Here is a 26,872-nt window from a genome sequence, read left to right as displayed (position 1 = left end):
AAGTCCTATAAAACAGCTGTATTAGCAACTAGTAAATATTAACTATTTCAGCTACAGCACAATAATGACAAGCAATATTTTTTCTCCATGGTCATGTGGGTTTTTCTATATAATTAACCATAGTTAATATAAATAATATATCAAATTCAAGATTATAAGATAGGCATTTTTGCTATGTACTTCTCTCTCTTTTAAGCAATGTAATAAGTCATTTTAAGATCACAAGGGAAGAACTATATTGTAAAATTTAGCAAACTGATTTCTATGAAGATAGTCTTCTCTATGCAGTAACAACATCCTTTCTTTACCTAAGATAGTTAATATGGAACCCTGTAATCAAGTGATTAAAATCACAGGTCTATAAGGTAGACTTCAGCATTTAACCTTAATTATAATAATTTATACATTCACTTCATAGACATCTTCCTTTACATAGTGAACATAATAATGTAAATAATTTTATTATTCTGTTACTTTTGAAATACAGCAGTAAGAAAGGAAGAAAAGTAAATGGTACAAAAGTACATGCATATGCTCTTATGCAATGTTCAGAAGGTATTTATCAGAAGAGGAAGTTAGACACTCTTGAGTTTTGTAGGGTTTATGAGATTTCCAGGGTCAGTTATTCACAAAAGACATATTCATTCTGCCGGACATGTCACCATGTTCAGTATTACTGGCTTTAAAAAAAATAAAACTAAAGAGCCATTAAGATTGTTCTTCAAAGGGTTTTCTGATTTTCTAAATTCTTTATTTCAAATGATGTTACTGCATATATAAGGTAAAGAGAAACTTCCTTCTTTTGGACATATTTTATTTCTTAGGCTATAGGTTGATGTTCATTATATTTTTAATAATTTTATTTAAGTCTGAATTTTTTAAACAGTAAATTCTTTAAAATTAACAAATACTCGAAGCTACATGAAAATAATTACTTACTTTAGTTCTAGATGGAGATTTTACCTTTTAGGTTCTATATAAGTAGGTAAAATAAATTTTCTTGATTTCAAACATAAAGTTATTATCAGTGATCTGATGTATATCTCAATTAACATTTCTTTGAATTATAATTATTAAGCAAATGTTAACATGGCATAGCATTTTCCTGTTGATGTTGCCATAAAATTAAGGATTTTAAAAAATAATGGTTCTGAATTCAAGTGATAATGATGATGATAACAATGACACCTAGCAAAGCTTATTAAGTTCCTACTCTATATTGGTATTACACTAAACATAACTGATATCATTCAATCCTCAAAAAACCTCCTAAGACTTTTTTACTTTCAGTTTTATAAATGAATAAACAGAAGACTACATAACTTACTCAGGTTCTCAAAGCTCATAAAAAATGCCAAGGTCTAAACACAAGTCTATCTAATTTTAATATGCTACTTTGATATGTATATGATTTAATATTCCATCTCTGAAGCATATTTTCTTTTTTGAGGTAAATATTTCTTTTTAAAGCCCTATACTTAAAAAAAAATTTTTACAAATACCTTGATTTTTAGTTATCACTCTTAATTACAGCTTAGAAGTACTGATTAGAAATTAACTGATGTTGACAGAGAAGGAAAAATATCATATGACATATGACATTTCTTATATGTGGAATCGAAAAAGAAATGAAACAAATGAACTACTTACAAAACAAAAAGAGACTCACAGACTTAGGGAATGAACTTACGGTTGCCTATACACACTGTCGTTCTGTTTAAAATGGATAATCAACAAGGTCCTATGTATAGCACATGGAACTCTGTTCAATGTTATATGTCAGCCTGGATGGGAGGGGAGTTTGGGGGAGAATGGATACATGTATTTGTATGGCCAAGGCCCTTTACTATCCACCCCATCACAACATTGTGAAACGGTTATACCCAATACAAAATAAAAAATTAATTAATTAAATTTTAAAAATAAACTAATGTTAATCTGAGTTTCTTGCTTAAAGAAAACACCTGACAATATTTGTTGTCAATAATAACATCTGAGATTTCGAGTGAAAATTAAAATTTTGGAAAGCTTGTATACACCATGCATTTGACAGCTTTCCGACAAGCAAAGACTTTTCTGATAAGATTCTGATGGTATTAGTGAATGTGATTTTAAAAAAAATATTGTACAATGAAATATGGCAACATTTGACAGATCGGTGTAATTTAATGAACCAATATTTTCTAGTGGATAGTACAAAATTATATCAATATAAAGAAAAAAGAGCCATTCAAATATGCAATGTAGGCCAAAGGATTTTAACAAAATCCTTGACAAAAATGTCAGAGTCCACATTGCAACTAAACTTAAAGAAACTATCAGCAGCCAAGTATTGATATAATACCAAAGCAGAATATCTATGATTATTTGAAAAGGTTTTTGTAATACCCTTCCCTTTTCCTCCTTCTGTATATCTGTTAGGCAGATTTTGTTCATTTGTCAACACTTTCTGAAAACAAACACTGCAACAAATTGAACACAAAGGCAGATATAAGAATCCAGATGTCTTCTATTAAGTCAGCCATTAAAGTGACTTCGTAAGAATGTACATAATGCCAAAAAGTTTGAGAACCACTGCCCTAACACATGGAAAAGTGAGAAACAATCAATCTACATTTACACTGCAGGAACCATGAGATATTCAGAAGAGACACAGGAAAAATTTTTGTCTAAGTCTAACTGCAAAGCCAGTTCTCTGAGTTTTTCTGTCCAGGCTGGATATAAGAACTGATTTGGCAGAATAAGAACCTTTATCAAGAATATTAAAAATAAGGTGGGTGTTTAGTCTGATGTACTGAGAAAGAGGGCACAAATGAAATTTCTGAAAAGAGAAAAGATACCAGTAGGGGTTTATAAGAAGTATTAGTCTGGTAACATTGTATCTTTTGATACACTGTATCAAAACATCAAAGCATAGTATCTTTTGAAGTACCACATTACTTGGTTAGTTGTTCTGAAAAACTTACACTGCTCCACAATTTTAAAAAATAGAGATAAGAAAAAATGTTATAACATTGTTGAGATAAACTTGATAAATATACTTACTTTTGGGCTCATCTGTTGTAACAGCCAAAATAAAATCATAGGGAGTCATGAACAACTGCCCTTCACATTCTATAGAAGCAAACAAACGAAATCGCCTTTCCCGAGATGTAGCATAGAGGTCCAGGTCTTCGACTTCTGTTCTGCCAACAGCAACCTGAAGTTAAGAAAGCAAATAAGTCTGGACTGTGTGAAGTGACACCTCCTTCAAGAAGATACATGTCTTCAATTATGTTGATAGGGAATTAGCAGAGCAAAAGAAAAAAGGTGAAATACATAATCATAAACAAATATTCACATGAATAAAATGAATTAATGTTCAGAAGATCCTACTATGAATATCATTCAGATTCTGAAGACTTTACACTGGCTCTTTGAAGGAGTTGTGCTTTCTTTCTTTAGTTTCAGTCTCGGAGAACGTTAGATTTCCGAGCTAGTAGTTTCTTCAGAAGGAACACCAACACTTGTTGAATGCCTACTATGTACTCTCTATATAGGCCTACTTATTTAATCAGAACTCTTTTCACTGTAGTCTATTAATTTTCTAAAAGAAAGGGAAACCCTGATAGGCTGTTCATGGCAACCACTTAGGAAACCATTTAGTGGCAGAGTTTAGATTTATGCTGAAGTTGCTAACTCTAGATCACTACGCTAGAGTTACCACCAATGGTCACTCTGAATTCCACCCAAGGTTAAGATAAGCAGAATGACGAGTGTATGTGTATGGGGGGAAGGGAATCTCTTTTGTTTTCCTTAATTTTAAAATCTTTCCTTGTAGATAAATAATTTCTATTATTTATTTTCTTTGAACTGTAACAAAACTGTTAATTTTTTTCCTGATTCCATAAGCAATGCATAGCTACTGTATATAATTAGAAGACAGAATTTAAAACTTATAATTGTTTATGGGTTTTTTTGCCAAAAAATCAGGGTTATACTATACTGTCCGGTTATCTGATTCTTTTTACTAATTAATATATCATTTTTCCATGTCACTAGTCTAGTTTTAGTAACTATGCAATATTTCATAGTAAATATTTGTTGCCTAACTAAATTAATGAATTCTACATGGTTGAATATGCATAGTACTTCACTACTATAACACAATGTTATTAACATAATGGCCAGCCTTGGAAATATTTAGATGTATCCATAAATAGTTCCTTGGGATTAATTCCTGGGAGTAAACTTGATTGGTCAAACAGTCATTTCATACACATTATTGAGATGCTTCCGGGAAGCTTATGGCAATTTGCATGGCTACCAACAGTATAAAATTATACCTCTGCACATTTCACACAAAACATTTTATATCAGAAAAAAATTCTTATTTAGGATGACAAACTTAATCTCCTTATTGCCTCTTCTAAGTCATTATCCAAACTGTGTACAAACATAAAATTATTTAAACATCCATTATTTTGAGAAGTTGTATCAAAACAGAACTTTCCATAAGGAAAGTACATTTTATATTTCTAAGTTATACCTTATTAAATGAAAAGCCAGGCAAATTATTAATCTTTTTTCTACTACTCTGAAGACAAAGACTTTTTAAAACATAATGGAAATAGTCAAATAAAAAAATTTTTAAATGCCTTTTTTAAATGGCCTGTATAACAGGTAGAATCTAGTCTCAGCCCTTAAAGAATATATGATTTATGCTGCTGCTGCTAAGCCACTTCAGTCGTGTCCAACTCTGTGCAACCCCACAGACGGTAGCCCACCAGGCCCACCCCCCCACGTCCCTAGGATCCTCCAGGCATGAACACTGGAGTGGGTTGCCATTTCCTTCTCCAATGCACGAAAGTGAAAAGTGAAAGTGAAGTTGCTCAGTCGTGTCCGACTCTTAGTGACACTATAGACTGCAGCCCACCAGGCTCCTCCGTCCATGGGATTTTCAAGGATCTATATAGGTGGACAAAATGCTAGTTGGAGGGACAAAAGGCACAAACATGGAAAAGAAAGTCAGAGTAAATAGAAGAAAAGCACAATAGATTGAGGTTAGTAAGAAGGCTTTAAGAAGATTTCCCTGGTGGCTCAGTCGGCGGAGTCTGCCTGCAATGTGAGAGACCAGGATTTGATCCCCGGATTGGGAAGATCACTTGGAGACATGGCCACCCACTCCAGTATTCTTGCCTGGAGAATCCCTTGGACAGAGAAGCCCTGACAGGCTACAGTCCATGGGGTTCCAAAGAGTTGGACATGACTGAGCAACTAAGCATAGGAAGAAGAACATATGAATTTTAATGTCAGGAAGAGATATGAGCATTCTAGATTTACACAGCGTATTTGAAGGTGGAAATCATCTTCCTGCAACAAAAGTTTTGCATTCATGGAAAAGGGTATAAACTGTTAACAGTCTTTCTGAATGAAAGACTAAAGGACCAGGATTTAATCTGACAGAAAACAAAAATGGCCTTAGGAGATTCTTAAGTGAAGTAATGACAGAAAGAAAATCGGGCTTTACAAAGACAGAAATATAGATCAATGGAACAAAATAGAAAGCCCAGAGATAAAACCTATGGACACCTTATCTTCGACAAAGGAGGCAAGAATATACAATGGATTAAAGACAATCTCTTTAACAAGTGGTGCTGGGAAAACTGGTCAACCACTTGTAAAAGAATGAAACTAGATTACTTTCTAACACCATACACAAAAAGACTCAAAATGGATTAACGATCTAAACGTAAGACCAGAAACTATGAAAATCCTAGAGGAAAACATAGGCAAAACACTCTCAGACATAAATCACAGCAGATCCTCTATGATCCACCTCCCAGAATTCTGGAAATAAAAGCAAAAATAAACAAATGGGATCTAATTAAAATTAAAAGCTTCTGCACAACAAAGGAAACTATAAGCAAGGGGAAAAGACAGCCTTCTGAATGGGAGAAAATAACAGCAAATGAAACAACTGACAAACAACTAATCTCAAAAATACACAAGCAACTTATGCAGCTCAATTCCAGAAAAATAAACGACCCAATCAAAAAACGGGCCAAAGAACTAAATAGACATTTCTCCAAAGAAGACATACAGATGGCTAACAAACACATAAAAAGATGCTCAACATCACTCATTATCAGAGAAATGCAAATCAAAACCACAATGAGGTACCATTTCACACCAGTCAGAATGGCAGCGATCCAAAAGTCTATAAGCAATAAATGCTGGAGAGGGTGTGGAGAAAAGGGAACCCTCCTACACTGTTGGTGGGAATGCAAACTAGTACAGCCACTATGGAGAACAATGTGGAGATTCCTTAAAAAAATTGCAAATAGAACTGCCTTATGACCCAGAAATCCCACTGCTGGGCATACACACCGAGGAAACCAGAATAAAAAGAGATACGTGTACCCCAATGTTCACCACAGCACTGTTTATAATAGCCAGGACATGGAAACAACCTAGATGTCCATCAGCAGATGAATGGATAAGAAAGCTGTGGTACATATACACAATGGAGTATTACTCAGCCATTAAAAAGAATACATTTGAATCAGTTCTAATGAGGTGGATGAAACTGGAGCCGATTATACAGAGTGAAGTAAGCCAGAAAGAAAAACACCAATACAGTATACTAACACATATATATGGAATTTAGAAAGATGGTAACGATACCCCTGTATGCGAGACAGCAAAAGAGACACAGATATATAGAATGGACTTTTGGACTCTGTGGGAGAGGGAAAGGGTGGGATGATTTGGGAGAATAGCATTGAAACATGTATACTATCATGTAAGAAACAAATCACCAGTCTAGGTTCGATACAGGATACAGGATGCTTGGGGCTGGTGCACGGGGATGATCCAGAGGGATGATATGGAGTGGGAGGTGGGAGGGGGGTTTAGGATTGGGAACTCATGTACATCCGTGGCTGATTCATGTCAAAGTATGGCAAAACCAATACAGTACTGTAAAGCAAAATAAAGTAAAAATAAAAATTAAAAAAAAAAAAGAAAGAAAATGGTGCTTTAGAAAGACAAAGCAACCTGGTAACAGAAATAAGCTAGCTCAGCAGTATATTAATAGCAAAGTCAGATAATCCTTGTATTGGGAAGTTATTTGGGCTCTACCATGGGTAAGGAGAGCTTCCCTCATAGCTCAGTCGGTAAAGAGTCTGACAGCAATGCAGGAGACCTGGGTTCAATCCCTGGGTTGGGAAGATCCCCTGGAGAAGGAAATGGCAACCCACTCTGGTATTCTTGCCTGGAGATCCCACGGAGAGAGGAGCCTGGAAGGCTATACAGTCTATGGGGTCGCAAGAGTAGGACACGACTGAGCGACTAAGCGCACATAGGTAAGGAGTCACTCAATCACTCAGTGTCAATAATGAGCAATAATTTCCCTGAATACTCCTCAGGGATCCATCTACCATCTTAAGTCCCCTTCTACATATATATCTCAGGGGCTTTTTCTTCTTCTCTGGGCAGGGGAGCCAATCTTGTCTGTGACCATAGTTTACTCTCCTGTTTTCTTCTTGCTAAGCCATTTCCTTGGGTTGAGGTGGCCTCCATCAACCATGACTCATCTCCAGTGAATTTCCTGGAGGACCATTCGATGTGGGGCATTCACTGCTTCTGCATCATAATCTGAAGTCATGCTTCAATCTAACACCCAGAACCACAGTTTTTGCCTATTTCCTGTGACTTAATATGCACTTTATGTGTGACTTCTGCCCTTACCTGGTGCTGCCACTACTGCCCATGAGGTGCCTGTTGCTTTCTCATCAAACTATCCCTCCTTAGGCCTAGCCCCAGCACACCAAGCCTGCCTGCCTGCTGTAGCTGGTAATTTGATCTACCTATGAACTAATGCTGACAAATCCTCTTTTTCCTTAACTTTTACCAACAATCAATTAACAAAGCCTGTTGTTCTCCCTCTAATTTCTCACATCCACCCACTGCTACTACCTTTGTTTAAGCAATCACTACTTCCCTAAAATTTTAGTCATGGCCTGTGGCTTTCACCTCTATTCTATCCTATGTTGAGAGGAAGAAAGAAAAAACAACAACAACGTGGAACTGTGGAATAATCTGTATTCTTTGAACACAAGAAACAGTTTCAGAAGAAATCTGACTTAAAGGTTTTCATTATAACATCACTGTGTGTATGAGTTCTACCTCTTGCCTTAGCAGAAGTACCCGTCATTTTTGATAATGGCACTAGGTGCCTACTGCTCTATTTATCATCTTAAAAGAAGGTGTGGGGAGGAGTTTGGGAACAGTTTGTGCCCCAGACAAATAGATATATTTATAAATATATATTTCTATCCCTAAAAGGGATATATATATATATACATATATATAAATATACACAGACATATATTTGGTATACATATATAGATCCTAAACGGGAAGAATATGATTTACATATAAAAAAGATAACCAGAGCCTGAACGCTTAAAAGGGCCTTCAGCTACTGCAGTTCTGTAGGTTCCTCCATTGCATCTGCTCAATTTAGTGTGATAAATCACATGTTGCAATTATACACATCGTTGTTGTTCAGTCACTAAGTTGTGTCCAACTCTTTGCCACCCCATGGACTGCAGCACGACAGGGTTCCCTGTCCTTCACCATCTCTTGAAGCTTGCTCCAAACTCATGTCCATTGAGTCGGTGATGCCATCCAACCATCTCATCCTCTGTCACCCCCTTCTTCGCCTGCCCTCAATCTTTCCCAGCATCAGGATCTTTTCCAATGAGTCCTTTCTTGGCATCAGGTGGCTAAAGTATTAGAGCTTCAGCTTCAGTCCTTCCAATGAATATTCAGGGTTGATTTCCTTTAGGATTGACTGGTTGGATCTCCTTGCAGTCCAAGGGACTCTCAAGAGTCTTCTCCAGCACCACAAATTGAATGCAACAATTATTTGTCATTCAGCCTTCCTTATGGTCCAACCCTCTCATCCATATATGACTACTGGAAAAACCATAGTTTGACTAGACGGACCTTTGTTGGCAAACTGATGTCTCTGCTTTTAATTACTCTGTCTAGGTTTGTCATAGCTTTTCTTCCAAAGAGCAAATGTCTTTTAATTTCATGTCTGCAGTCAACATCTGCAGTGATTTTGGAGCCCAAGAATATAAAATCTGTCACTGTTTTCACTTTTTCCCCATCTTTTTGCCATGAAGTTGGCAAAAACCAGATTGGTAGTAAGCAAAAAACAATTTTCTCATGCGATCACAGCAAACCAGCCTGATCCTAGAGAATTCTAGTTATCATTAGCTGGTAGGACTGGGCTCATGTGGCTGGAGGATCTGATGGGATAGAGAGCAAAACAGAAAATCAATACTTGGGTCGGTTTTTATACTCTCTGTTCACTTCTACTGACTGATTTGTCTCTTCATACTCAAATACCATAATGCTTTAACTGCTATAGCTTTTTGATCATGTTTTTGACTTTAGGTAAAGCGAGACTCCATATGACTGTCAATCTTTTAAAAATATTTTTGCTGACTGATATGCAATTTTTTCTTCTACGTGAGATTTGAAATTAATCTATCAGGTTCTGTTTTTAAAATTCCATTGATACTTTGGGAGTACACTGAGTTTTGGTGCAATTTAGGATGACTTGACTATAACAAAAAAGCAGCAGACTCACAGATATAGAGTACAAACTAGTGGTTACCAGTGGGGAGAGGGAAGGGAGGCACAGTATAGGGGTGGAGGAGTGTGAGATACAAACTCTTGGATGTAAGATAGGTTACAAGGATGCACAATGCAACACAACACAGGGAATACAGCCAATATTTTGCTATAATAGTAAACGGAGTGTAACCTTTAAAAATTGTATAAAAAACTTAAAATTTTTTTCAAAATTGCCTTTTCATTTTACAGCTGCTGAGAAATTGCATTTTACATGTTTTAGGAAATTATTTCATGGGATTTGTATAACATTCTTTTCAAGTTTGCTGAAAATGTTTAGGGAATCTTCTTTCTAGCTCTAAAAAAAAATGCTATTTACTGAGAAGTTGTAAAACATTCTACATTCGAGTTCTATAATCTCAGTCTTGTTACTTACAAAAATAGAACATATACATGTATATATATACAGAAATAAAATTTTCAAACATACCTGTAAAATAACAGTTATAATTTAGTAATAAAAATAAGTAATGATCATTTTCAGGTAACTGTGGATCCTCTAAATTATGCCAACTTAAGTAAGACAAGTGGTTTAAGAAAACAATAGAAATGATAAAAGTTACATTTTTAATTACCTCATCTTCCCAAAAGAAATAAAAAAATACTGTGTCAATGCAATTATTTTCTCTGGAATTTCCAAGCTCAGACCTTTGCAACTAGTACTTGGATGTTACTTCTTAAGGTACTGAAATGAGGGCCTTCAGGCCACATCATTATCCTTCCTGTGAATAACAGAAAGCAAAGGTTCACTGCCAAGGCACAGGCTCATGTTACTTCAGGTCAGCAATTCGAAAATTTACTCTGTAGTAAGGTCTGGTTTTCCCAAGGAGGCAAGATTAAATGCCAGATAAAGGATTCACTACTTAACAATTAGAGAAACTGATGCTTACAAGCTGATAATAACCTAAAAAGGTAACTTGAAACAATTATATCAATTATCTAAACACCATAAAATGCATTACCTTTTAGCAGCTGAGAATCGGAGACCTGAGAACAAAGGATGGAAGAAGGAAAAATAAAAACCATTTGTACTGAGTAAAATTATTTCAATTACTCATGCTTACTAGTTTATTTTTTAAATGTTTTATAAAATCAAATCAGTACTATTTTTTTAAAGTAAAGAATGATTAAAACATGCATTTGATTTCATGTAGGATGGTGATCATTTGCTATGAGGCCCTACCTCATAGGCAACTGTACCAACATTTTTATGAAACATTAAAAAGCAAATATCATTTGAATTTAGATCTTTATTTTCTATTTTCTAGGCAAGAATCTTATGAAATGTGCATGAGATTCTATTCACATCTATTTTTATTCTAGCTAAAAAGACATTCATGGAAGTATTACATTTGGCTTTCTCAAATGGCTTCAGGCTGATTTAAAAGCTTCTAAGAAGATAAAAGGGGTAACATTTTCTTTGCTTGTTGGGTGGTCGAAAGGTTAAACATCAAGTTCTCAGTGTGGGAAAATCCCAAAGTCCTCTCAAAGAAATGTTTTGATGCTTGGTAAATGTGTCCATTTGGAAATAAACACAACTGAAGATCAGTCAAGAAGCACTTCCCTGGCTGACATCACATTGGGAAAAAAAGTAACTGACCACTTAAAGTCTCCACTTGCACTGTTACATTAGCTTACATTACAGGATTCTTTTATAAGTTTACAAAGCACCTTCACATATATCATCTCATTATTTGATAGGACGGTAGGTGAACATATCTCTGAGGTGTTAGTAATCACGGTTGATACGTACATCTAGCCTCTTCCTGTTATTCCAGGGCCTTGCTCCAGCAGTGACCTCCCCTGCCTTTCCTACCTCACTGTTTTTGCCTCTTCCATGCCCACTGAGTGCTTCCCTTCAGTGCACACACATTTCTCTCATCTTGGAAGCTTTCCGGCCCACCTCTCCATCCGCTTGTCACAGCGGGTTTCCTCTCAGCAAGCCCTCCCCTTCACCACTCCACTAATACTGCTTGTAAGGTCACTGATGACCTCCATGTTGCTAAATCCAGAGGTCAATTCTCGGTCAATTCATCTTACAGCATCTGACCCAGTTGATAACTCTCTTTTCCTTGCAACAATTTTTCCTCTCCAAGTCCACCCATTCCTCATTTCCCTTCTATTACCCAGGCAGTTCCTTTGTGGTACTTTTGTTGATACTGCCCTAGGCCAGTCCTTGGACTTCCTCTCTTTTTTGAATCTATACTTACTTTGTTAATCATCTCATCTAGCCTTTACAGATTATAAATATACTGACAAATCCAAAATTTCCATCTCCAGCCTTCTGTGATAATAAAAATTCCATGAAGCCAGGAATTTTTGTCTGACTGGTACACTTTTGCTTCCCCAGTGCCTAGAAGAGTTTCTGGCTTGGAACAAGCTCTCAAATATTTGCTGAATAAATGAATGACTGAATATGTTTGTAAAACTTACTGTAATTGTTAAATAAGGATTCCCTTAAAAATTAAAACATACTATTAAAAAACAAAGTTGATAACTCTTTTCCTTCCTCAGCGATCAATGCAAGGAAAGAGGAAAACAACAGAATGGGAAAGGCTAGAGATCTTGTCAAGAACATTAGAGATGCCAAGGGAACATTTCATGCAAAGATGGGCTCAATAAAGGACAGAAATGGTATGGACCTAACAGAAGCAGAAGAGATTAAGAAGAGGTGGCAAGAACACACAGAAAAACTGTACAAAAAAGATCTTCACGACCCAGATAATCACGATGGTGTGATCACTCATCTAGAGCCAGACATCCTGGAATGTGAAGTCAAGTGGGCCTTAGAAAGCATCACTACAAACAAAGCTAGTGGAGGTGAAGGAATTCCAGTTGAGCTATTTCAAATCCTGAAAGATGATGCTGTGAAAGTGCTGCACTCAATATGCCAGCAAATTTGGAAAACTCAGCAGTGGACACAGGACTGGAAAAGGTCGGTTTTCATTCTAATCCCAAAGAAAGGCAATGCCAAAGAATGCTCAAACTACTGCACAATTGCACTCATCTCACACGCTAGTAAAGTAATGCTCAGAATTCTCCAAGCCAGGCTTCAGCAATACGTGAACTGTGAACTTCCAGATGTTTAAGCTGGTTTTAGACAAGGCAGAGGAACCAGAGATCAAATTGCCAACATCCGCTGGATCATGGAAAAAGCAAGAGAGTTCCAGAAAAATATATATTTCTGCTTTATTGACTATGCCAAAGCCTTTGACTGTGTGGACCACAATAAACTGTGGAAAATTCTGAGAGAGATGGGAATACCAGACCACCTGACCTGCCTCTTGAGAAACCTATCTGCAGGTCAGGAAGCAACAGTTAGAACTGGACATGGAACAACAGACTGGTTCCAAATAGGAAAAGGAGTACGTCAAGGCTGCATATTGTCACCCTGCTTATTTAACTTATATGCAGAGTACATCATGAGAAATGCTGGGCTGGATGAAGCACAAGCTGGAATCAAGACTGCTGGGAGAAATATCAATGACCTCAGATATGCAGATGACACCACCCTTATGGCAGAAAGTGAAGAGGAACTAAAAAGCCTCTTGATGAAAGTGGAAGTGGAGAGTGAAAAAGTTGGCTTAAAGCTCAACATTCAGAAAACTAAGATCATGGCACCTGGTCCCATCACTTCATAGCAAATAGATGGGGAAACAGTGGAAACAGTGTCAGACTTTATTTTGGGGGGCTCCAAAATCACTGCAGATGGTGATTGCAGCCACAAAATTAAAAGACTCTTTACTCCTTGGAAGGAAAGTTATGGCCAACCTAGACAGCATATTGAAAAGCAGAGACATTACTTTGCCAACAAATGTCTGTCTAGTCAAGGCTATGGTTTTTCCAGTGGTCACATATGGATATGAGAGCTGGACTGTGAAGAAAACTGAAGAATTGATGCTTTTGAACTGTGGTGTTGGAGAAGACTCTTGAGAGTCCCTTGGACTGCAAGGAGATCCAACCAGACCATCCTAAAGGAGATCAGTACTGGTTGTTCATTGGAAGGACTGATGCTGAAGCTGAAACTCCAATACTCTGGCCACCTCATGCAAAGAGCTGACTCATTGGAAAAGACCCTGATGCTGGGAGGGATTGGGGGCAGGGGGAGAAGGGGACGATAGAGGATGAGATGGCTAGATGGCATCACCGACTCAATGGACTTGCTGCTGCTGCTGCTAAGTCGCTTCAGTCATGTCCGACTCTGTGCAACCCCATAGACGGCAGCCCACCAGGCTCCCCCATCCCTAGGACATGAGTTTGGGTAAACTCCGGGAGTTGGTGATGGACAGGTGTGCTGCGACTCATGGGGTCGCAAAGAGTCAGACACAACTGAGCGACTGAACTGAACTGAACTGAGCAGGAGTGGGGAAGGTGATACAGGAAAACATGTTCAACGACGTGTCTTTTTTTGGAATGGTAATTTGTCTTTTTTTGGACTGGTAAATTTTCTTATACCAATTTATATCATATTTGAGATGTATGTATTAAAATATATACAGTTTGTTAAAGTGATATATAACCACTTGGAGACTGGAAATAGGACGTATAATTCTCAAAGCACTAGAGGAAGAGAAATGATAAAGGAAGAAAAGACCAGTCTAATGCCAGGTGATAAGGGGAAAGAGATAATAACACATACACATAATACAGTAAAAACGCACGCAAACATGTCCACAATTATAATAAGCAAGTTTGGGTCAAACTCCTCCATTAAAATGAGCAACTCTCATATTGTGGTTTTTAAAAAAAACTATTAAATGTTCCTTACAGAATAAAACAATACCAAGAGTGTTTGAAAATACACAGAATTAAGAACGAAAAGTGTTAAATGGGACAAAGAAAGATTCACCAAGAAGGTACTACACACATGAACAAAGCAGCTTAAAATTATATGGTGAAAAAACCGTTAAAAGAATGCAATCTGATCAACTCACAATCATGGCTGAGATGTCAATACTTCTTTACTAGAAATGGATAGGTCAAGCGGAGAAACAAGAAAAAGGATCTGAGTAACTAAACAAAGGAGGTGCTTATTAACTTTGATTTCAGTAAACCAAGAATGGAAAAATTTTATCATGAAAACATCAATAAGATAAAACTGTGAAAGTTATACAGGTTTAATGAAATATTCATATAGTAGAGGATTCTACAGGAATGAAAATAAACTAGAAGTACATGTGTCTAGATGGATAAATGTCTGAAACATTAACTTAAAAGACAAATTATAAAAAGGTAGGTACTGTTTATATAAAATATTTCAGTTGCAAAATAAGTTCAGCTCAGTTCAGTCGCTTAGTCCTGTCCGACTCTTTGCGACCCCATGAATCGCAGCACGCCAGGCCTCCCTGTCCATCACCATCTCCCGGAGTTCATTCAGACTCACGTCCATCGAGTCAGTGATGCCATCCAGCCATCTCATCCTCTGTCATCCCCTTTTCCTCCTGCCCCCAATCCCTCCCAGCATCAGGGTCTCTTCCAATGAGAAAGTGTATACTATTCAGAGATACATCCATTTGCAATAAAACTATGAAAACTTATGGGAATGATAAAATGGTTATCTCTTTGGGGAAGAGAGGATCATGACAAGAGAAGGTACATATATTGGTAGTTTTTCCTTTAAGCTGCTAGTACATACACAGCTAATATGCATTTCAGCATTACTATCTATTTAAAAGTTAGATATGTTCCATTTTAAAAAATAAATTCTTTCAAAGCTTATTCCCTGATGCACATGGGAAAATGCTAAAAAGACTAAAAGAAAAAAGGCCACTTCAGAAAATTTAAGATACACTATTAAATAAACAATGATTGTATTAAAAAAGAAATAAAAACTGAGATTATAAGCTTTTTGTAAATAAATGACACTTAGGAATTTACAAACAGCCCCCTGTATAATTTTGTCAATGTCATTACTGACATAAAAAAATTCATCTATGTATTTTACTATAAGAACAATTCAGAATTTAAAATTAATGAACTAAGTATTTATTTGCTAAGTCGCTTCAGTCGTGTCCAACTCTGTGTGACCCCATAGACGGCAGCCCACCAGGATCCCCCATCCCTGGGATTCTCCAGGCAAGAACACTGGAGTGGGTTGCCATTTCCTTCTCCAATGTGTGAAAGTGAAAAGTGAAAGTGAAGTCGCTCAGTCGTGTCTGACTCTTCACGACCCCATGGACTGCAGCCCACCAGGCTCCTCTGCCCATGGGGTTTTCCAGGCAAGAGTACTGGAGTGGGTTGCCATTTCCTTTTCCAAAGTATTTATTTACATAGAAACTAAAAAAGAGGATACGAACTCAAGAAGTTAAAAAAGAAGATACATTTGATGAAAATAGAAGGGAATAGACAATAAAGATAAAAGCAGAAATAAACTCCCCCAATAAAACATTAAACACAAAAAAGTGGCATTTGAAAAGATATAGTAAAACAGACAAACCTCTATCAAGTCTGATTTTTTTAAAAAAACTGAAAATGGAATAAACATTAAACTTGAATTATGACATATCCATAGTTTGGAAGAGCATCCAAATATAAGAAGAGACCTATAATATATTGATATCTCAGTATATCAGTTTAAAAGGCAAGAACAATATGTACAGTATGGTCACATTTTTGCTAAAAGGGAAATGATATGTGTTTAGTTTACAGGCCTGTAAAATACATTTTTAATAGCACTGAGGGCAGAAAAGCATTTGTGACCTATAAAGTAGAAACAGGATTTAATATTTTGGCATATTCTAAAAATCAGTCAATAAAAAATAAAAGTTGGCAAAGGATATTAATGGGCAATCCCCAGGAAACTATAAATAAACAAAAAGTTCTCCACTTCACTAACAATCAGAGAAGTAGAAATTATAACAAGCATGATAAATCATTTTTCATACTCAAATTGGGAAAACAAATTTGGCAAAGTGAAAGGGGATACTGGACGCCAATTACTTAATTCTGGCAAAAGTATACCTTAGTATAACCATTTTGAAGAACAAATTGATAGTTTCATCAAAATATAATAGCTATGGACCCAGCAACTTAACATTTGCATCTACAAAGAACCCTGGATATTCACCGCAGCACAGTTAACAGTGGAAAAATAGAAACAATCAAAATTCCCATCAGTAGAGCAATGGTTAAATAAATTATGGCACATCACTGGAGTGGTCTGTGGTCATTTAAAAAGGATTCGATTAGGTAGATCTAGAAGTGGTTTTATGGTAAGAACCATAAGACACATAGCAGAGTGAGAAAAAGCAAATTACGGAAGAATGGGTAAAAAATAAAAAGATAAAATCAAAAAAAGCTCATTCTTAAACATAAATCATTTATATCACATATAAATACATACACATATACACATGCGTACACAGACATATGTGTATAGACAGAAAAAATTGTGGAATGGTGTATTATTTCTTAAAAAGCAAATGGAATATATATTAGCTCCACTTTACAAAAGAGTTAGTTTAGTCCAGTATCTAGACAGGACTTAATCAGGGCCACTCAGGCAGCAAATGAATCTGAGACCAAAACTCAGGTTTCAGGACACCCAACTGAGTGTTCTTCCACATTACACAACTTGGTACACTGAAATACAAGCGCACCAATTTTACAATCCTCCAGGCCTATGTTCAAATGCCAGTTTCAATACTTCCTAATTAGGTAAACTTCGAAAAAGAGATTTCTAAACTTTAGCATTTTCACTGTAAAATGGACAAATTAAGACTAACTCTTCTGGTTTCCCCAGTGGCTCAGCTGGTAAAGAATCTGCCTGCAATGCAGGAGACCCAGGTTCGATCCCTGGATTTGGGAGATTCCCTGGAAAAGGAAATGGCAACCCACTCCAGTATTCTTGGCTGTAGAATCTCAAGGACACAGGAGCTTGGCGGGCTACAGTCCATGGGGTAGCAAAGAATCGGATACGACTGAGCAACTACACAGTGAACATTAACCACAAAGTGTAAACATTACATGAAAATTAAATGAGAACACTTCCATCTCCTCTGGTTAATAAAATCAGTTTACGAAGAGTATCCTATGTGTTAATCAGCAGGGTCCAGAAATAGTCTTTGACACCTCAGATCCACGCATATATTTGCCAGCTCAGTACTTCCCTGTCACTCTAAGTTGGGAGTTCTCTAAATACGTCCATGGTGACCAAACAATTCCAATTGCCTGACATTTCCTTGTGGCTCCCATCTGCTTCATGTGCTACGACCTTTCTCTCAATCATCCTGACGCAGCTCCAAACACCTAGATTATGCAATACGTGCATATTGCATATGCAATACCACATATTCTACTGATTTCTTGAGAGTGACGGCTGACCCTCAATGACAAAACCTCTGGCTATGCAGAGAGCCATTGTCTTTGGGGCCTGATTACACAATCACTCCAAACAGTTTTTCTAGATTACAACTGAAAGAAACAAACACACCATACCATTAATAGTCGGCTATTTTTCCTTAAATAAGTCACCTTGAATTTACCTGCAGCTATAACAAAATAGCAGAGACTGGATGGCTTACTGACAGAATTTACTTTGTCACAGTTCTGGAAGCTAGAAGTCCGAGATCAAGGTGCCAGGACTGACGTGGTATGATCTCTCTCTCTGGCTTGCAGACTGCCACGTTCCTTCTACGTCCCCACATGGCCCTTCTGCAGGGTGTGGGCACACAGAGAGAGGGCAAGCTCTCTGGTGCCTCTGCTTACACTAATCCTATCAGATCGGGAGCCCACTCTCCTGACCTCATTTAACCTTAATTACTCCCTTGGAGGTCTCACTTTCTAATACAACCCTAATCGAGGGGTTAGGGCTTCAGCATATGAATTTTGGGGAGATACAGACCATTGGGCTTCCCTGGTGGCTCAGATGGTAAAGCGTCTGCCCACAATGCAGGAGACCTGGGTTCGATCCCTGCGTCGGGAAGATCCCCTGGAGAAGGAAATGGCAACCCACTCCAGTACTCTTGCCTGGAAAATTCCATGGACAGAGGAACCTTGTAAACTACAGTCCACGGGGTCGCAACGTCAGGCACGACTGAGCGACGTCACTTCACTTCACTTCACTTCACAGACCATTTAGTCCAGAACACCAACCACAGAGCAATCCACCTGCCTTGTCCTTTACTCACATATATAGTCCTTAAAAATGTTCTTTTATAGGCCATTCCAATCAAGTTGGAAATTTACTCTCTGGAAGAACTTGAATATCTGGAGATTTAACTACCCTCTCTTTTGGATAATTTATAAACAACCAAACAAAAAACATTAAATAAAATCAGTCTCAGACTCCTCAACCTACCTGTACCCCAGTGGGGGTGAGGGTGGCGGATCCCTGCTTGCTAGTCACAACTTAAGATTCTCAGCCCAACTAGCCTTGGCCTGTATGCTTCCCAGCTGGGGGTGGGGGGAGTGGGGTCAGGCATTTCCCGTCCAGGATTCCCTGTCTGCCAACACTGGCCCAGTGGTACCCCAGCAGGAGGCTTGCAGACTGCCGGTCCCTGCTTGTGGTTCTTTCTATGCCAGCCTTGGCCCAGCAACTTGGATAAACTCTAGCAGTGAACACACCTCTTCCAACGAGGCCTGATTCCCAACCGAGGGAGGCCACTGCTGCTGTCCTTTCAACTTTGTTCCTTCCTTGGGTACCCTCTCTTAGCCCAAGGGTATTCTTTATAATCCTGATTCCTTCTTAGTAGTTAATCCCCTGTAAATGGTTAATATTTCTTTACACTGAGCCTTAACTGTTCAAGTTACCATGTGGCTTTTGTTTCTGACTGTTGAAATTATAAGGATAAACAAGTTTTAAAATGATGTAGTTTGGGTAGTTTATTCCCATTACACTGGCATTAAATTTTTTGGAAGAACTTAAATGTTACCTGAATTTAATAGAAAGGAAAGCTGAAAAAGCATTATCTGGGACAAAGTTTATAAAACTACTGCCTTCATTTATAAAACAGATTTAAAAATTAAGTTTGGAGAGGATTAAGGGATGAGAACAAAATTAAAGCTACTACTAATAACCCAATAAAGTATTCAGTTCAGTTCAGTTGCTCAGTCATGTCCGACTCTTTGTGACCCATGGACTGCAGCACACCAGGCTTTCCTGTCCATCACCAACTCCCGGAGCCTGCTCAAACTCACATCCATTGAGTCGGTGATGCCATCCAACCATCTCATCCTCTACTGTCCCCTCTCCTCCTGCATTCAATCTTTTCCAGCATCAGGGTCTTTTCAAATGAGTCAGTTCTTCATATCAGGTGGCCAAAGTATTGGAGTTTCAGCTTCAGCATCAGTCCTTCCAATGAATATTTAGAGCTGATTTCCTTTAGGATTGACTGGATGGATCTCCTTGCAGTCCAAGGGACTCTCAAGAGTCTTCTCCCAACACCACAGTTCAAAAGCATCAATTCTTCAGCGCTCAGCTTTCTTTATAGTACAACTCTCACATCCGTACATGACTATCGGAAAAACCATAGCTTTGGATAGACAGACATTTGCTGGGAAAGTAATGTCTCTACTTTTGAATATGCTGTCTAGGTTTGTCATAGCTTTTCTTCCAAGGAGTAAGCATCTTTTAATTTCACGAGTGCAGTCACCATCTGCAGTGATCTTGGAGCCCAAGAAAATAAAAGTCTCTTACTGCTTCCATTTTTTCCCCATCTATTTGCTATGAAGTGATAGGACCAGTTGCCATGATCTTAGTTCTCTGAATGTGGAGTTTTAAGCCAACTTTTTCACTTTCCTCTCTTACTTTCATCAAGAAGCTCTTTAGTTTTTCTTTGCTTTCTGCCATAAGGGTGGTGTCATCTGCATATCTGAGGTTATTGATATTTCTCCTGGCAATCTTGACTCCAGCTTGTGTTTCATCCAGCCTGGCATGTCGCATGATGTACTCTGCACGTAAGTTAAACAAGCAGGGTGACAGTATACAGCCTTGACGTACTCCTTTCCCAGTTTGGAACCAGTCCATTGTTCCATGTCCAGTTCTAACTTTCTAATATTAGAAAGAGTAAAATGATTTTGAGATTAAAAAAACTATATAGGTGAAACAGACCTTACAGATTCAAATCACCCATCCCTACACCTAATCGGTAGGGTGTTTCACTATAGTTGTATTTCCCTATTGCTAGTGATATTAAGCATCTTTTCATGTATTTATAGGTCTTTTGAATATCTTACTCCTGAATTGCCTATTCGGACCTTTTGTCCATTTTTCTATTGTGTTGTTGTTTTTCTTATTAATCTGTAGATCATCACTATATATTCTGGATACTTACTTCATGGGAGTGCTATGTATCTTAAGTATCTTCTTCCATTCCAAGACTTCTTTGTATTTTCATAGATATTTTTGTTTTATTGAAGTGAAATGAGGCAGTGTTTTCCATCCGAAATTGTGTTCTTTGCCTTATTTTGAAAATCCTCCTTCTCCTAGGGTCAAAATTTCATTTTCATATATTTTTCTCTAAATATCTTGAAGTTTTACTTGTCACCTTTAAGGCTGTAATCCACCTGGGTTATTATTGCAATGGGGTAGGCATCTAATTTTCAAGATTGATGCAACTGGCCTGAATCGTGGCCATGGGCACTTCGGAGGCCAGAGTGAGCAGAACACCCTGAACCAGCTGCTCATGGAGATGGGTGGATTCAACTCTACCATGAACATCATTGTGCTGGCCGGCACTAACCGCCCAGACGTCCTTGACCCAGCCCTGATGCCGCCGGGCTGCTTCGACTGTCAGATTTACATTGGCCTCCTGGAAATCAAAGGCAGGTCGTCTATCTTCAGGGTCCACCTGCGACCACTCAAGGTGGACGAGAGCCTCAGCAAGGATGCCCTGGCGAAGAAGCTTGCGGCCCTCACTCCAGGCTTCACAGGTGCTGATATTTCTAATGTTTGCAATGAAGCCACCCTAACCACCGCCCACCACCTAAACCCCTCTGTGGGGGAGAAGCACTTCAAGCAGGCCATTGAGAGGGTCACTGGAGGCCTTGAGAAGAAGACACAGGTCCTGCAGCCCAGCGAGAAGATGATGGTGGCCTACCAGGAGCCTGGCCATGCCATGGTGGGCTGGTTCCTGGAACACGCAGACCCCCTGCTCAAGGTGTCTATCGTCCCTCGGGGCAAGGGGCTCGGCTATGCCCAGTGCCTGCCCAGGGAGCAGTATCTGTACACATGGGAGCAGCTCTTTGAGCGCATGTGCGCCATGCTGGGCAGCCACGTGGCTGAGCAGCTGTTCTTCCGGCGTGTCACCATGGGGGGCCAGGACGACCTGAAGAAGGTCACCCAGAGCACCTATGCCCAGATTGTGCAGCTCAGGATGAGCGAGAAGCTGGCCCAGGTGTCCTTCGATTTCCCACGGCCAGGCGAGGCACTGGTGGAGAGGCCGTTCAGCGAGGCCACGACCCAGCTCATAGACGAGGAGGTGCAGCGGCTCAGTGGCTCCGCGCCTGCGCACACCCTGGACCTGCTCACACACTGCCGCTGAGCAGGTGGACAAGGTGGGCAGGCAGCTGCTGGAGAAGGAGGTGTTGGAGTGGGCCATGGTGGAGCTGCTCGGGCCGCGGCCGTACACCAAGAAGATCACCTACGAGGAGCTCCTGGAGGGCACGGGCGGCCTGGAGGCGGGCACGGCCCTTCCTGAGGGTCTGCAGGGCTGGCGTTGGGGGGCCCGCTGCAGGAGAGCCCAGCCTAGCGCCTCCGCCTGGAGAGCAGCCTCCGGGACCCCCAGGAAGCAAATTAAAGCACATGTAACCCGAAGCAATGGCACCCCACTCCAGTACTCTTGCCTGGAAAATCCCACGGACGGAGGAGCCTGGTGGGCTGCAGTCCATGGGGTCACTAAGAGTCGGACACGACTGAGCAACTTCACTTTCACTTTTCACTTTCACACACTGGAGAAGGAAATAGCAACCCACTCCAGTGTTCTTGCCTGGAGAATCCCAGGGTCGAGGGATCCTGGTGGGCTGCCGTCTATGGGGTCGCAGAGAGTCGGACACGACTGAAGCGACTTAGAAGCAGCAGCAGCAGGCATCTAATTTTACTTTTGCTTCCCACACAGAACAGTTCAACTCTAATCAAGTCCTACTGTTTTGTATATCATTGTTATCCAATATTTGAGATCCAGTTTGGTTTAGCTTTCAAGATAATAATAATTATTCTTGTAATATGTAGTCAATATTTAAGATTTACTTCATCTTTACTGATTTCTTTATTTACTGTTGCTTCTTAAATTTCACCCTTTTTTCATGTTCATTTCTTCCTGATAGTCACTGTTTAATAGTTCCTTCAATGATGATCAGAGATTGGTAAGCAATCTCAGACTTTGAAAAATGAATTTATTTTATCCTCATTCCTAAATGATAATTTATCTAGGTAAAGATATCTAATGGTAGTTATTTTCTCTTATCTCTTTGAAAATACAGTCTAGTTGTTTCCTGACTTTTATCCATTGTCACAAATTAGTCTTCAATCAGGCCAACAGCCATGCCTTTCTAGGAAACGTTCTATCTTCCTTTATTTTTGATTTTCAGTTTCACTATAATCTGACCATTTTTATTTATCCTGCTCAGGACTGTTTATGCTTCCTGAATCTGAGGATTAATGTTTGTGTTCCTTCTAAGAATTGTTCAGGTATTCTCTCTTAGAATACTGCTTCTCATTCTCTCGGTTCTCTGACCCTTTCAGTCTATCTTCCACATCTCTTAAACACTCCTTAGTATTTGCCATCTCTCTTTTTTTTTTTTTTTTGGCTGTGATGGGTCTTGGTCACTGTGTGGGCTTTGCTCTAGTTGAGACAAGTAGGGGCTACTCTCTAGTTGTGACCTCAAAGGCTTCTAATTGTGATGGCTTCTCCTGCTGCAGAGCATGGACCCTAGTGTACTCAGGCTTCAGTAGCGGCGGCTTACAGGCTTAGAACACAGGCTCAGTAGTTGTGGCACACGGGCTTAGCTGCCCCATAGCATGTGGGATCTCCCTAGACCAGGGATCTAATCCATTTCTCCTGCATTGGCAGGTGGATTCTTTACCACTGGACCACCAGGGAAGTTCTGCCATTTCTTTAAAAGTGTGTTACATTCTGTGTAGTTCCTCAAAATTATCTTCCAGATTACTAATTGCCTCTTCAGTTATGTTTTATATGCTGTCTAATCTATCCAACCTCAAAGACCATATTTTACATTATGAGAAGTTCTATTTGATTCTTTATTATAATCTACCATTCTTCATACTGATTTCCCATTATGCCTTTAATCATTCTGAATATCCTTAACTGACAGACTCAACCAAATGATCCTATTATTAAACTGTGAGGAATATAACCACTCAGTTTGCTGAGTTTATGAGTTTATCCTCCTAGAGGCCTTCTCTGTAGAAATTACAGGTGGCCGGTATTTAGGGAATCTCCCTCAAAGAAGTTTTGCATTTTTTTCTGCTGGCTTTATCAGTTTGTTTGTTTGTTTGTTTGTTTGCACCCAGGGTAATAGAAGTGCTAACTCTAAACCCATATGAGGCAGTGTTGTTGTTTATTTGCTAAGTCATGTCCAACTCTTTTGCAACCCCATGAACTGTAGCTCACCAGGTTCCTCTGTTCAGGGATTTCCCAGACAAGAATATTGACGTGGGTTGCCACTTTTCACAGGGATCTTCCCAACCCAGGGATTGAACCCCCATCTCCTGCATTTGCAGGCGGATTCTTTACCACTGAGTCACCTGGGAAGCCCCATGAGATAGTGTGGGACCATTTTTATACATTCTCAGGAGAGTCCTTTTTTCCACTTAGAGCCCATGCAGACATCTTCAGGCTTCCCTGTCATTGCCTAGTACCGGGAGGGAGGGGAGGGGTCTGGGGAATCACTCGTTCATCATCTGTTCTGTTGCTGTAGGCTCTGGCTTTAGGGAGATAGAATTTCAGTTCCAACTTTCCAAGGTCTTGTTTCCTGTCCCCACAAAGGCCTTAAAATCCAAACCCCCAGGATTCCATGAATAACGACTCACTGCTCTCTCACTGAAGCCAGAGCTCACACTATTCTAGCTCCTAGTTTCCTCTTTACTTCTGCCCTGGCAATTTCCTTTAGTTTCTTTAAAGGGTGGAATGGTATTTAAAAGGATGTTTAAAATATTTTGATGACAGATTATGGAGCATGCTGTATGGATAAAACCAGAAGTCTAAACCATTTATTTTATTAAGTGAACATCCCATAATTTATTTAGGAGCATTTTCTTTTCACTTAAAAGCTATTCTCCCAACACAATATATTTCACAACCGACAAAGACCAATATATACCTACTGCTCATTCTCTAGTTTTTCCTTAGAAAGAGGACTCATGTTAGCTGGGCCCAAGAGCACATAGAACAAGGTCATATCTCTCAGGCTTTGTTGCAGTTGGATAGGCCGTTTGATGAAGTTTTTGCTAATGTAAATAAAACTGTTTTTTGAGACTTCCTGGAAAGTCAATTTAAAGGCTGCTGACTCAGCCAGACAGGGCACAGGAGAGTAAAGGCAAGGTCATCATCCTGACTTCTTTCTCCTGATCTCAAGCCAGCTGCTCCTCATGGCAGGTTGCTTTTACTTATTTCAACCTATGTTATTTCCACAATCACTTTAATCCCTGAGTTTAAAGCTGTGGCACAGGGCAATCAGTAGTCATTTACAGATGTGAGAGTTGGACCATAAAGAATGCTGTTCAGTTCAGTTGTTCAGTCGTGTCCGACTCTTTGCAACCCCATGAATCACAGCACGCCAGGCCTCCCTGTCCATCACCAACTCCCAGAGTTCACACAAACTCATGTCCATCGAGTTGGTGATGCCATCCAGCCATCTCATCCTCTGTCATCCCCTATTCCCCCTGCCCCCAAATCCCTCCCAGCATCAGGGTCTTTTCCAATGAGTCAACTCTGCGCATGAGGTGGCCAAAGTACTGGAGTTTCAGCTTCAGCATCAGTCCTTCCAGTGAACATCCAGGAATGATCTCCTTTAGGATGGACTGGTTGGATCTCCTTGCAGTCCAATGGACTCTCAAGAGTCTTCTCCAACACCACAGTTCAAAAACATCAATTCTTTGGCGCTCAGCTTTCTTCACAGTCCAACTTTTACATCCATACATGACCACTGGAAAAACCATAGCCTTGACTAGACAGACCTGGCAAAGTAATGTCTCTGCTTTTGAATATGCTATCTAGAATGGCCAGAACTTTCCTTCCAAGGAGTAAGTGTCTTTTAATTTAATGGATGCAGTCGCCATCTGCAGTGATTTTGGAGTCCAAAAAAATTAAGTCTGATACTGTTTCCACTGATTCCCCATCTATTTCCCATGAAGTGATGGGACCAGATGCCATGATCTTCGTTTTCTGAATGTTGAGCTTTAAGCCAACTTTTTCACTCTCCTCTTTCACTTTCATCAAGAGGCTTTTTAGTTCCTCTTCACTTTCTGCCATAAGGGTGGTGTCATCTGCATATCTGAGGTTATTGATATTTCTCTCGGCAATCTTGATTCCAGCTTGTGCTTCTTCCAGCCCGGCATTTCTCATGATGTACTCTGCATAAAAGTGAAATAAACGGGGTGACAATATGCAGCCTTGACGTACTCCTTTTCCTATTTGGAACCAGTCTGTTGTTCCATGTCCAGTTCTAACTGTTGCTTCCTGACCTGCAGATAGGTTTCTCAAGAGGCAGGTGGTCTAGTATTCCCATCTCTTTCAGAATTTTCCACAGTTTATTGTGATCCACACAGTCAAAGGTTTTGGCATAGTCAATAAAGCAGAAATAGATGTTTTTCTGGAACTCTCTTGCTTTTTCCATGATCCAGCAGATGTTGGCAATTTGATCTCTGGTTCCTCTGCCTTTTCTAAATCCAGCTTGAACATCTGGAATTTCATGGTTCACATATTGCTGAAGCCTGGCTTGGAGAATTTTGAGCATTACTTTACTAGCGTGTGAGATGAGTGCAATTGTGCGGGAGTTTGAGCATTCTTTGGCATTGCCTTTCTTTGGGATTGGAATGAAAACTGACCTTTTCCAGTCCTGTGGCCACTGCTGAGTTTTCCAAATTTGCTGACATATTGAGTGCAGCACTTTCACAGCATCATCTTTCAGGATTTGAAATAGCTCAACTGGAATTCCTTCACCTCCACTAGCTTTGTTTGTAGTGATGCTTTCTAAGGCCCACTTGACTTCACATTCCAGGATG

At 39.3% G+C, this 26,872-nt stretch overlaps 1 protein-coding gene across 2 annotated transcripts in view; it reads right to left on the bottom strand.

Annotated features, from left to right (window-relative positions):
• Nucleotides 1-26,872, bottom strand: part of MICU3 (mitochondrial calcium uptake family member 3) — an 82,831-nt gene that overhangs the window by 47,986 nt on the left and 7,973 nt on the right. For both annotated transcript variants that reach the window (XM_018042023.1, XM_018042024.1), the window contains exon 2: nt 3,046-3,199. In XM_018042023.1, coding sequence (XP_017897512.1) covers nt 3,046-3,199 — 154 coding nt within the window. The remainder of the gene's footprint in view (nt 1-3,045; nt 3,200-26,872) is intronic.

This window comes from Capra hircus, chromosome 27 (genome assembly GCF_001704415.2).
Source record: "Capra hircus breed San Clemente chromosome 27, ASM170441v1, whole genome shotgun sequence".
NCBI lineage: Eukaryota > Metazoa > Chordata > Mammalia > Artiodactyla > Bovidae > Capra > Capra hircus.
The sequence above is the reverse complement of the archived record's forward strand: the minus strand, read 5'-3'. Positions and strand labels throughout refer to the sequence as shown.